This window comes from Manis javanica, chromosome 1, assembly GCF_040802235.1.
Source record: "Manis javanica isolate MJ-LG chromosome 1, MJ_LKY, whole genome shotgun sequence".
NCBI classification, from domain to species: Eukaryota; Metazoa; Chordata; class Mammalia; order Pholidota; family Manidae; genus Manis; species Manis javanica.
In genome coordinates, this window is record NC_133156.1 from 104,835,535 (window position 1) to 104,849,138 (window position 13,604).

A 13,604-nucleotide genomic window follows, 5' to 3' on the forward strand; every position below is an offset into this window, starting at 1 on the left:
GCAAAGATGCGATAATTTTGGGAGGCCCTCGGGACCGAGTCTGAGGGGGCAAAGACAGAGGTGGCTCCTGGAACTTAGTTAGAGGGGGGCTGAAAGGCTCAGGCTCGATCTGCGGGAAGTGGGGAGGTGAGGGGGGATGGAGGAGGAGGGGGTGAGATGGGGGAGGAGATGGTGGTGGAGCAAGGGGAGAAGATGGTGGTGGAGGGAGGGGAGGAGGGGGAAGGGAGAGGACGGGAGGCTTCTGCGGGGGGGGGTGGCAGCGGGGGGGGGGGCGGAGGGTGGAGGGGTTGTAGGAGCGGGTGGGGCCAAAGGGGAAGCCTGTATGGCAGAGGGTCATCCGCTGGGTCAAAGGTAATTGAAGAGGGACTGGGAGTGTGTGGATGGGAGGGAGACGGCTTGCAGGCTAGGAGAACTTGCGGCAGAGAGCAGGTGGTGCAGAGGCTGGGATTTTGAGCTAGGAGGCGAAAAGCTTCGATATAGGGAATCTCCTTCCATTTTTTTCAGGCGCTGGCAGTAGTTAAAGAGATCGTGAGTGATGTTAGGATCAAGAGTTCCCCCCGGGCCATTGGTTGTTATTGTCTAGGGGGTATGTCTGCCAATCTTGGGAGCAATATTTACGGAGAAGTTTTGGTTTTATATCAGGTGTCAGGGAGAGGGTAGCCAGATGCTTAAGCAGGCATTCAAGAGGTGAACTTTCAGGGAGGGATGAGGAGGCTCCCATGGCTAAAGGACAGAGAAGGAGACAAACAGGGGAAGATGAACGGAGATCCTCGGACTGGAAGCAGACCGCAAGGAGACAAAGGGCGTCCCCGATGATCCTTGGTAGTCTGTGGAAACTCGTATACGAGTCGAAATTTCTTAGAAAGTGTGGTTCGTCACCCAGACTTCCCTAAAAAGGCAGAGTGCCAGAGTCACGAGGTACCTAGCACTAGGAATTTTTGGCAGACAGAACAGATTTCGGCGGACGGAACAGAAGGAGGAGAGGGGGGAAAAGGGAGCATTCTCATCCGCAAAGGAGTCACCTCGTTTATGGCTGTTGAAGGGGGGCCTGAGGGTCTGCCTCAGCTGTGAAGGCCTGAAGCGGGGATTTATGGCTGTTGGAGGAGGGGCCTGAGGGTCCGCCGCAGCCGTGAAGGCCTGAGGCGGGGAGAGTTCCCTCCTCATCCCTGAGCGTCAGGGCCTTGCCGGACGATCACGGTCAATGGCACTGCGATAGCTTGGGGAAGAGTGGCCCACCCTGGGGAAATTTTGCTTAAAAAGTTTTGGCACTGATGGAAGGTACGGTGAGTGCGTTTATGACTGTTGGAGGAGGGGCCTGAGGGTCCGCCGCAGCCGTGAAGGCCTGAGGCAGGGATTTATGGCTGTTGGAGGAGGGGCCTGAGGGTCCGCTGCAGCCATGAACGCCTGAGACGGGGAGAGTGGAGAGTTCCCTCCTCGTCCCCGACTGTCAGGGCCTTGCCGGATGATCATGGTCAATGGCATTGCGATAGCTCAGAGAAGAGTGGCCCACTCCGGGGGGAAAACTTACCTAAAGGCCAGAGAGGAGTGGTGAGTGTGATGAGCCAGTGCCGGAAAAAGAGGACGAGGGCAAGCTGCTGCTGGTGTCGGGGGGGAGACGGGGCCCCGTTGGGGTGTCCCATCCTCCGGGTTTCGGCACCAATGAAAGGAAAGGAGCGACACATAGCAGCAATTCACCGGAAAATTCCGCTTTATTAGGGAAAGGTGCTGGGTTATATCGGAAGGGGCATGGGGTGATTGTGGTGTTACTTCTATGGGGCTGGTGGCTGTTGGCTAGGTGCTGGGATTGGGAGGGGGGCGAGAGGGGCTTCAGGTGGCGCCGGCGGGAACCGAGGACCCCAAAGAGAAGCCGGAAGTTTGCCATCTTACTGGTGGGGGCCCTTCAAATAGTCCCATTCAAGCAAGGGTTCAAGTGGTTAAAAAAATGAATATTAAGCTAAATCATTTCTATGCTAATATAGTCTTCCTCAGCAATATCACTGAGGATGTATCTATCAATAATTTCTGTTTACACACTTTTCATCTATAAATTCAGCTAGAGTTATCAGGCAGTAAGGATTCCCAGCTGGATGAAAGAAATGGTATACTCTTATATACCATTAAGAACATTTTAAATCATGAAAATGAAATGATAGGAAAGCAAGTTTTATTTATTTATTTAAAAAGTGTCACGTGCTTCAAGTAGTGACTCTTTGGCATCTTACTATGCTGATGGACAGTGACTGCAATGGGGTGGGGAGGTGGACTTGATAATATGGGTGAATGTTGTAAGCACAATGTTGCCTATGTGAAACCTTCATGAGATTGTATATCAATGATACCTTAATAAAAAAAAGTGTCACATGCTTGTTTCTCTTCACAAATGCTATTATATTTGATGGGCATAATGAATGAATATTTAAAAAGTCATGTTGGGTACAGTTAGCCATGTATAATAATTTGATTAAATGTGAACTGATTTATTACCTGAAGTTTGGAGCTATTATATGAATTCTCAAGGATACAAGTAATGGGGACTATTGTTAAAATCTCTATGTCTCCCACTGACTGCAATAACAGATTTTTTTCTTGGTTTTTAGATTCCCTCCTTCCTCGCCCCTGAAACCATATCCAAAGAAGCCTCCGTACCAAAAGGATGTTATTCAGTTTCCGGAATGGAATGATCCCCCACCAGGCACTTCCCAAGAGAACATCCCAGTGCGGCCAGTTGTGATGGTAAGTGCCATCACTAACAACCAGAGAGCTGGCAGCAGGGAGGCATAAGAAACCGTCTGTGAGCCACAAGGCTCAAGCAAGTTCTTTCGGTTGGTCCCTTGTGAACAATGGCCTGAGTGTACTTGAAAACACTGTTGGTAGCTGAGAGACCAGTAACAAAGAAAGATTAGCTGTTGCAGTTTTTCACTCTTGCCTGTTGACATTACTACCAAATATATGGTAGTTGAGTTCTATGTTCAGACTGATCAGATTTCTCTGACAATTCCCTTATAACCTTTTCACTTCTGTTCTGTAATTTAATCTTCTTCCTCCGTTCTCCTCTGCCTGCACTTTGTTGTAATTATTGCCAGCTGAGAGTAAGACGGTTAGGGCACAGACTATTATGGAATGGCCTCTGACAAAGGAAGATTCTTCTAGTCTTGTAAAACCTAAGCTTATGGTAGAATAAGCTATTTTTTTTTTTTTGCGTACTTTTTCCTTAAAATATCCTCAGTAGAAAACCAGGATTAAGAGAATGCCAAAAAATAAAATAGAGAAAAACTTCTATATGGCAGTTTTTAAGAATTGTACTAACACTAATGTTTTAAGTTAATCTTTAATCTTATAGGACTACATGTCTAATTCTTGCTTTCGTTTGCAAAGACATGATGTAAACATTTTTAGGTGATGTAAGTAAAAGAAAAGGTAATTTTTTTCTATGCAGATCATATTACATTCTCATTTTGAAGTAGTTAAGCTTAGACCGTATCAAAGATAATTCAAGAAAAAGCACGACACTGGCTACAGAATGGGGACTCCACAAGGGCTCGTGTATTTGTCAGGGACACTAATAAGTTTGGTTTCCAGTATTTGATGATTAATATAGCTTATATTATATATAACATATATATATTTTATATTATATGTAATATATATAGCTTATATTATATATAATATATATAAAATGACTTATGATAAGTGAAACCAAGCAGCTGGAGACTGGAGATAATGGCCCCAGAGCTTAGAGGAGAGATTACATATGGGAGTCATTAATTTATTCATTCAACAAATATTTATTGCATGTCTACTGTGTGCCATGCATTGTGCTAGGTGCTACACATAGAGTAATATGTGATACAATTTTTGCCCTAAAAGGGATCATAGTCTAGTGACGTATACAGTACATAAGTAGATTATTAGAAAACAAAGTGGAACTTCTCTGAAAGAGTGAGCACAGAGGATATTTGAAGACTATTTAAGTTCATCACTAATGAGAAGTACTTAATTTAAGGTCTAACTGATAGTTCCTGTCCTAGAAAAAATTGAAATAGAAGCTCCATGAGATCAGGTGCATTTTTTTGAACATTTACATTTAAACCCCTAATATGACCTCAGCAGTAGAGTGGTTATTTAACAGGCATTTTTTTCATTGTCAGGTCACCCAGTATTTATACAGAAGAGATAAAATCCCATATTAAAATGATGTGTGTTTATGTCATTGATTTAATGGTGACACCAGGAAGACCAAGTGCCATTAGCACACTTTAATGCACCAGTGACAATGACTTTTCTATTTTCAGTTTCTCATTTTTTAGGGGCTCTGCAGTGGTGTACCAGTGGCCCAGACTGACCAGCCCTTGTTCCCTCACAGCTTATTTCTCTGAGCATTTGTATCTGTGTTTCTTCATACAACTTTTGTCTTGCCTTTTCTTGTACTTCCCCCTTAAGTGAAGTGGTAGAGTTTTGAGCTCCCTGCTTGTGACAGTTCTGCCAAAGCTTGGGCTGCTGCTGGGTGAGGACTGTCCAGAGGAAGGCAGCAGAGCAGAATCTGTTTCCTCAATTGGCCCTTGATGTAGGTTTTAGAATGATGAGGTGAACAGTCAGTAAAGAAACTTGAGCTCATCATTCATTTCTTCTGTGTTTCTTCCCCTCTTTCTATCTCTGCCTCCACTTTGCTTGTTGGTTTTTGTTTCATGCTGTCTTTTCTCTTGCCTAGCTATTATATAAAATAAAGTAAGATAATAAAATACATAACATAAAAAAATAATTTTTAAAAATGGATATTGTTGCATTTGCTTAGAGTTAGTGTAATGTGAAAAGTAAGAATATAGCCTCTGGAGCCAGATTGCTCCATTTGCTGGCTCTTAGAGCTTACTGGTGGAACTGGGATCATAATAGTCCACTCTGAGGTAGAGTGGTTGTGAGAATCAAGTGATCATATCTATAAAGTGCTTGGAATTGTGTCTGGCACACAGGTATTCAACAACTGTTAACTACTATTGCTGTTACTAATTTATATAATAGAATTGTGTATAGACAGAGACAAAAGAAAATAAATTATGTACAATATTATACAGAGAGAATTAAAATTACCATTTTTATTGGGTATCTTTGTTTTTCATGCATGTTTTTAATACAAAAATGAGATCATGCTTAGTTTTTTGTGGCCTATGTTACTCCCTTATAACACTGTATTATGCTCATTTTTTCATGTTATTAAACATTGAACATCATTTTTTAATATCTGCATCACATCTAATATAAAAGTAATATATTTTATTTGTCTAGTCCTCTACTGTTAGGTATGTACCATGTTTCCAGTTTTTCAGTAAACAGTGCAATGAGCAATATCTTTACAGATAAATAGTTGAATATATCCATAAGTATTTTTTTAAGTAACTTGGAAGCAAATTTGCCTTCAAATTTGCTCTCAAATGCAACCAAAATTTACTTTAAAAATGAGCACCTACTTGAGATACTTCAAAAAATTCACAAATCCACATGTTCTTTGACCTTCTTTTGTAATTCAGTAATTCTCCAAAACCAAAACCAAAACCAAATCGCACAACAGTTTTCCAGCTCTTTTTTTCCAGATTAATAGGATTTTTGTAACAGTACTTATGCAAAAAACTATTACAGATTTGTAAATGATTTCTTCTATGCTTTCCCTTTGAAAGTTCAAAGTTCCTCTCTGTGATTAACAAAGGAAATTTTAAGACTTATGTCTAGTAATGTATGTGTGAGAAAGGAGATGCTAAGAATGTTGAAGTTGTAAAACTGTGTGACCTCTCTGAGGTTAAGATTATTTAACCTCTCTGAGCTTTAGGTTTTTTTTCCTTATTGTCTCCAGCTGTCCTTGCAGTGCTCTTTGTTTTTCACATCTTCTACAGATGCCTCAGATCTGGGGCTGCTAGCCAACATTGTATTTTTTTATCTTTGCTTATAAAAATAGAGAACTCATGATAGTCATAGATTTAATACTTTAAGCAATCACCCATTTTGGACAGTGTATGACTTTGGGTAGGTATTCTTCAACCTAATTTTGAATTAATAAAATTGTATTTCACTGTTGCTTTACTGAACTCCCACAGGAAACAATAGCTAATTAATGCCATGCTTATTACCATAGCTCTTTTGCAATTCATGAGTATTCATTTGTAATATGACCTGATCTTTAAGAGTCATACTTCATTTCTCTGCAGTCCATGCAAAGAAGGTTAGTTTATATTTCTAGTTATTATTTGAACCAAGTTACAAATAACCAAATCAAGTAAATTTCTTATAAAATCATACCATTGTCTATTGAAATATTTATTCTTGCTCTTTCTACTCTCCCCACCATTAGAATTCTGATATGTGGTTCAAGCGTCATAGTATTGCTATTGGAGAGGTGCCGGCGTGCCGTCTTGTCCATCGCAGACAGCTGACAGAGGCCAATGTAGAAGAGATATGGAAGTCTATGACGTTATCTTAGTATGTGCATTGATACTCATGCGAACTTTTAGTGGGGTTTTTTTTTCTACTCTGCTTCTCCACTACTCTGCATATTTGATTTTCTGAAATTTTATATTAAAACCTCAATTTTGATTGGATTATTTGTAGGCATGTTGTAGCAAACATAATTTAACTGAATTCTGGAAACTTTCTGTTGTCATTTATAAAATATTTAAGAATAGAAATTTTAAAGTTCTTAAGCTATCTTAAGAACACTGAAATCTTAAGCTTAATGAAACACATATGGAAAATTTGGTCTAGATATTTGATGTACTGTAGTAATTAAAGTTAATGATGTTATAGCAAATTTTTTTTTCTTACAAAGATGTACTAGTAACAGTTTCTCATCAGGTAAGCTAGTTTTTGTAATGTGTTTATGTATAAAATCATTTTCTTGCCATTCAAGGTATTATGTTATTAGATTAGAAGAGCCGTATGTCAATGACAAAGGATATCTTTTTACTTTGTTTCATCACACTCAATTTCTAGTCTTTTTGCCACACAAAGATTGGATAAAATTCATGAAAATAAGGCACTTTGAAGATTGATCTTTATAGTGCCAGGTTTTTAGGAAATGATTTTTTTTTAAGTAACTAATTAATTTAATTACTGTTTATCTTTAGTTTACAGAAAATCCTTGGCCTGGATTCCTTAGAAGAAGTTTTAGACATTAAACTTGTCAACTCCAAATTTATCATCCATAATGTATATAGTGTGAGCAAGCAGGGAGTTGTTATCCTTGATGACAAGTCAAGTAAGTGCATAAAAAGCATTTTGTTCCCAGCTGACCCAAAACGTTGGCTCCATAGGTCCATCAGCCTCTATGTGACCTTTCCCTAAATTCCAAATAAATTTACCTCTTCATTACATATAGCCTTCTCTCACTTCCTAATACCTTTTAACTAGTTTTTTGGATTAAGGGATGTCATGGAAAGATGAACATCCATGAATGAAAGCCTCAGCAAAATCCATCCAGAGGCTAGGTCAGTGTCAGCCATATTGGATATTAAATAATTCTCTGTTATCTCTGGAAAATCCCTGGTGAGTAAGAAAGTTTAAGACCTAGATGAGAGCTTGAGTCCATTTTCAAATGGGTCCTAGGGATCTGATTGATTGCTGATTCTCACTGACCTTTTTGTTATGATATCTGTATCAGATTTTCTGGGATGGTCTTGGTTTATGACATTTTTTTCTGTTTAATAAATGCAGCTTTTTAAATGTTGAAGGTGCTTTAATATGTTACATCTTTTCCTCCAAGCCAGTTTACAAATCAGAAAAAAAAAGACATTTATTAGCCACTTATCCTGGCTTTTGATTTGGAAAAAATAAGGTAATGGTACTTGCAGTGACCCAGAATCCCTAAACGGATTTTAAAACTTCCTTCTCCTGGATAAGGGATGGATCAGAATTAGATGAACTGCTTGATTTGTTCTTCCTTTATTTCAAACCTTTGATCCTGAGACTTTGCTAAGACTAGAATGACCTCTGGAAGTGGGAAGACGATATAGTACTTCTGGGTTTTCATAATTATTATTAAATTTAGGACTGGAGGCTCATAGACAGCAAAAAGAGCTATACTAGGCTAAGGAGCCTGAGCAGCTGTGAGAAAGGAAGAGGTTTTTCTAGGTCGTGTTTCCTGACCGGAGCAGAATCTGTCTTTGAAACTTGAAACACTTCCCCTTTCATAGGCTGTGTATCAGGAATGAAGGACATCAGGAAAACGAAAGAAGGAGATTTGTGACTTCATGAGTTGCCAGGTTAATACCAACATAAAATTAGGTTACATAGAATGAGGAGGGTGTTGCCTTGAAATACATCTAAAATTCTTCCATGGCCTCTGAGTGCTGCAAACATTTATACTTTTAGCTACCAGTTAGATGACCTTTCATCTTCTTAAGTAATTTCTTCAGAAGGAAGGGAGGCACATCACAAACCTCAGTTTTCATTAGATCTAACACAGTTCAGTTAGCATCCTCACAGTTTCACAGAAAAAGGAGAAGAGGTGGAAGCGTGAGGGCTGGGGATGAGGTGGAAATGTGAGAGCTGGCCATCTCTTCGGATGTCTGTGGCAGGGTCAGGAGGGAGGAAGAGACTGTACAAGACAGTGGAGCTGGGACTTTTTTGTAGCGATGTTAACCATTTTTACCTTAAGGCTATCCTAATAACTAAGAGCCTGTATTAATATGTCAGTGGAATTTTCTTGCCCTAAGACATTTTGAAAGTTGAAACATTTAAAATGTTAACTTATGTTGGATATTAGACATACAGAATTTGCTTTTTTTTTTTTAAGGTGTTTTAGTGAACTGGTTTCACAAGTGAATTTGATGACTAATATTTTTGCTTTTTCTGTTTTTCTTTTCCTTCTGTAATTCTTAGGATAATTGATTTGCTTGTTAGTTTGTTTCTTTGGAACAAACTATCAAATCTGTACTTTTCACTAAAGATTTAAAGGTTTATCATATTCTTAGAGAAATTTGCAGGCATGATTTATACAAACACATGCTATAACACTGCTGTTAAGGAAAGACTTCCATCTTTCAAACATTGTGATATATAAATAGGTGGTTTGTGATTAGCAGATGTGTTTCATATTACTTGGGCAAGTTATATATTCTTATGATATCAAGTATGTATGTAATTCCTTGAGTTACATGTAACTGAATAAAATATCTTCCTTCCTTTTATTTTCATTTTTCTGCAGAAGAACTTCCTCATTGGGTCCTGTCAGCTATTAAGTGTTTGGCAAATTGTAAGTATTAATTATCTGCCAGCTTTATGAAATTAACAGAAATGAGTGCCCTGATAGAAAATAGAAAGTATTTTTGCTCAATGGCCTGAACATAGATCTGACACCTGTGAAACTTGGCAGTTAATTGTTTTGTAACTACTGTGCTTTTAGTGATACATGTGTGGCTTGGTGAAAGGGCTGAGTTACAGAACATTTTTAAAGGGATTTTGTGCTTCCAATGTCTAGTGGATATAATCAAACTAAGATAAAGTCCACACTACTTCTTCTGACTGCTTCATCACAGAAAAGAAAGATTAGCAATATTAAATGTAATATTGTAACAGATAGTTGCCTGTTAACAGTTTATAGGTTTTTATTCCTAAAACCTGTGTTTTTATTTCTAAAAACATGTATTCCTAAGTATGCCCTGTATTTATATCATCAGTTTGCTCAGTAGATCCTGGCTACTATTGGCTTTTTATAGGGCAGTAGGTTAAGTGGGAAAGAAATAGTTTAGAAGATTATGTGAGGATGGTTTGGAAGGAGAAGAACCTGCATGTAGAGAAACAAGAAAGACTTTCAATAATTTGGATGTAAGATGAGGGGGCCTGGACCATGGTGGCTCCTTCTATTTTCATAGACATATGCCATCCATTTCATAGGCATGTGCTGTATACTTCATTGGATATCATAGACACTGTAAAGAAATGTATTATAGTATCTCACTAACACTCCCATTTTTGGTGGGATTTTCAGAAGGCTTAACCCAAAGAGAAGGCTTAACTCAAAGAAGGGCTTCTAATGGTTAATGGTTTAACCAAAACAAGTGATTTTAATGAGTGTAATTCTAGTTACTTTGGCTGACTGATAATGGTAATATTTGGTCTGTAGGGCCTTTTAGCCTCCTAGATCACCTTAGAAAGCTAATTGCTTTCTTCCCTTTTGGGTAGGACTAGCATGTACAGAAATAGGTATGTAAATTTTTGAAGTAGTATGCCTTGAATTATTTACTTAGCTGGAATTGGTTTTGTTTGATTATAGAATGAAACTAATGGTTCAGCTTACTGTAGGAAAAATGATTATATACTATCTCCTGATTGTGAATAGCAGTATTAGTTTGTGTGAAGCCTAAAGTACTTAACTATTACATTTTTCATTGGTTTTGGTTAATATTTTGGAACCTCTAAGATCTAGAGTAGTGTGGCATTGGCTTGGAGAGTGCTTTTTATTCTTCCTGCTCAACTATTTGAACTAAATTAAATTTAAATGATATCTTTGGCCAGAGTTGGCAATGATGAGATTGAAGGTATAAATGGGGAGTCACATTACCCATTTCCTAATTCCTGGCAAACCAACGATTTGGAAGTTGATCAGCTGTGAATGAACAGTAGCCAGTACAATAAATAGAGGTTATAATGTATTGTAAAGTGTCTATTAAGGTGTGGTTATGATGTTGATTTTTCAGTTATCAAAATGTAGTGAAGATATAATTCTTCCTCAGTAAGATGTATACAAAAGCCAGAAACTTCTGCAGAAAGGTTAGAATAACTGGAGTTGCTTATCAATGGAGAGGAAGGACTTGCAACTTGGGAGTGTTCTCCATGTGTGTGGTGGTGTAATATCAGGTAGAAATTCTTGGCAACCGAGGTATTTCTCACATGTATCAAGCGTAGTGTTTTATGGATGTTTGGTATATCCATATAGATACTTATTTATGTATCAAAGAAGAAAAGGTGGCCTTTCAATTTTTCCAGATTCTCATTGGTCCCAAAATTTACTTTGAGTCTATCAAAATCTTTACCTGGTCTTACCTTTCTTATCCTTAGTGAGCCTAGATTCCCATTACAATAATCTAATAGACAGTAGACAACATAGGCTGATTATATGATATTTTGAAGGTCTCTTGCCTCCTCTTCTGTACATTTACTGCTCATATTTTTCCCGTAGGTCCATCTGCACTTTCTGTAGACCATATGCACTTAGGCCTGTGCTTTCATTGTTGGCCAGCCTCATGGTGGGCCACAGAAGATGGACCAATGCTCAATAAATACAAAACCAGGTTACCTGTGTTTTTCTTCTTTGTGCATGTAGATGGCAGCAAGAATTCAGTAAAAAATGATATAAATAATTCTTTTCCAAAATCTGTCAGGAATAACATTTATAAAAAACTAGATTAAAAAAAATATTCTGAAGTTCAAGATGATTAAGAAACAAAAGATCTTAGAAATGTGGCCTTCTGTCATAGGGCTCACTATGCACTGGTATTTTTAGGGAAACCTTTTGTTGTTTTTGTATATTTTTAACAAGAATTATGAAATGTTCACAGAAGAGTACAACTACTTAGAATCAACTGCATACTTACAGTTGGGAGGGAGTAAATCAAGGTAATGTGCACTGCTTGCTGAGACATATCAAACTAATTATTTCATTTGGGATAAGCTAGGGGTATTTCAGAGGAAGAAGCAAGCAAAAATGGTGGCTGTGTTTGCTGGTAGGTTAATGTGGTACCACTCATATAGATCTTTCATAATTTTCATTATTTTAGTCAATTGAATTAAGTTTTTTTAAAGACATGTACAGAATATTAAAAGATAAGAGTTTTAAGGAGACCAACAAAAAGCTGTTTTCACAATGTACCAGTGGCCCTGAAATGTGAAGTCCCAGAATGCTTAGCTGCCCTCTTTAGTTTGATCTTTTCTCTTTAGTTACAGTAATTCTGTAGAAAGAATTTCCTTTCAGTTCTTACTGGCTTCATCTTTCGTTCTCCTGAGGGGAAGTCTGTCTGGATGCAGCTGTTAGTCTGTGTTCCTCCGGCCCGTGACTGCCAGGGCAGTTGCACTCCTTTCTTCCCTGCTGTAATGGAAACAGGGAAGGCTGTCTTCACTGCTCCTGTGGGACTGCTTGCCATTTCTCTCAAGGCATGGTGGCTCCAGTTCGTCTCGACTTGGCGGTGCAAAGCTATGGTCTATGTATGGGCTATCAGGGGCATTTGCTGCCAGCTCTGTAGAGAACTAAGCGTTTCTTGTTCATCTTTGGTCCCAGATACGAATGGACCTTTGCCTTGCTGCCGGTGTAGGTGATGGCTGGGACCGGGGTTGTTCCAGGCTTCTTACAGTATCTCCAGCTTTGCAGTATGCACCACTTGATAAACTATCTTTTGATGGTTGGTTAAGGAACACATGGAGAGGTTAAATAATCTGAATCAATTACAGGACACAATGTAAAAATCCCCTTTTTTTCAGAAAAGTATAAATTAAGAAATGTATAAATTCTTATTAGTCTGAAATAGTTCAGTTATACACAGAAACTACTCTGATTCTGTAATTTTATAACAATAATAAAATAATGAAAAGCTTTAAAAATTGCTTTATAATTTATCTATTACATATGTAAGCTAATTATTATCTTGGTCAACTGTGCAAAACTAGGAAAAATTTGACTATTTCAAAGAAAATTATCATTGTCTACATTTAATAAAAGTGTCTTTTTAGAAGGACATATAAGAAAGGGTGGGAGAAATGGAAGCCAGTGATTTTCCTCATTGTTGCATAATAGATTTCAATTTAGATATAAAGCATATTTGTGTTAGCAAAATGTGTAATGTCAATTTATATAATGTAAATTTTCCCCATGAAAATTTTTTTGATTTTGAGGAGCTACCTACCTCACATATACACAGATACTAATTAATACTTAAAGGTGATTGCCCCACTAATGTTTTTCTTTCTTTCTCTCTTTCTCTTTTTCATTAGGGCCTAATTGTTCAGATTTGAAGCAGCCTATGTACTTAGGATTTGAAAAAGATGTCTTTAAAACTATAGCAGATTACTATGGTCATTTGAAAGAGCCTCTGCTTACATTTCATCTTTTTGATGCCTTTGTCAGTGTATTAGGTAAGTTGGAATATGATGAGCATATACCTGCATTATTGGTACTGAATCATTTCATTTTTCACTCTGTTGAGATTTCCAATAGCCAAATCTGCATAATGTTTTTGAAATAAAACAAGTGGGGTACCTGACAAGTTGGAGTCCTGCTCTATTAAGTAGGAAAAAGAAAATGGTTAAACTCTATAATGAAACTCAGAGCCAAGACCAATAGTTTATATTTCTTAAGAACAAATAATATGCTGTACGTCATTTTTGCAGAAAAAAAGTATATTATTATTGGTAGAGAAAATGTAATTTTGACATTTACTGTTCACAAGTAAAGCTACTTCTCTGGATATGACTCCACAAACAGTCAAGTATCGGAGAAGTGTTTTCACTTAGAAATAAAAATTTCTCTTTATACAAGGGACAGCTTTTAGTAGGACTGTTTGTTATTTGTGACATGTAAAATAAATATAGTAACTTTATCATTCCTAAACTTGTTGCTATTCCTCATATAG

General features: G+C 37.9%; 1 protein-coding gene across 1 annotated transcript in view; it reads left to right on the top strand.

Annotated features, from left to right (window-relative positions):
- Positions 1 to 13,604, top strand: part of DEPDC1B (DEP domain containing 1B) — a 103,135-nt gene that overhangs the window by 46,954 nt on the left and 42,577 nt on the right. The window contains exons 3-7 of the mRNA XM_037022284.2: positions 2,598 to 2,733; positions 6,338 to 6,465; positions 7,110 to 7,240; positions 9,188 to 9,235; positions 12,967 to 13,107. Of these exons, the coding sequence (XP_036878179.1) occupies positions 2,598 to 2,733; positions 6,338 to 6,465; positions 7,110 to 7,240; positions 9,188 to 9,235; positions 12,967 to 13,107 (584 nt within the window). The remainder of the gene's footprint in view (positions 1 to 2,597; positions 2,734 to 6,337; positions 6,466 to 7,109; positions 7,241 to 9,187; positions 9,236 to 12,966; positions 13,108 to 13,604) is intronic.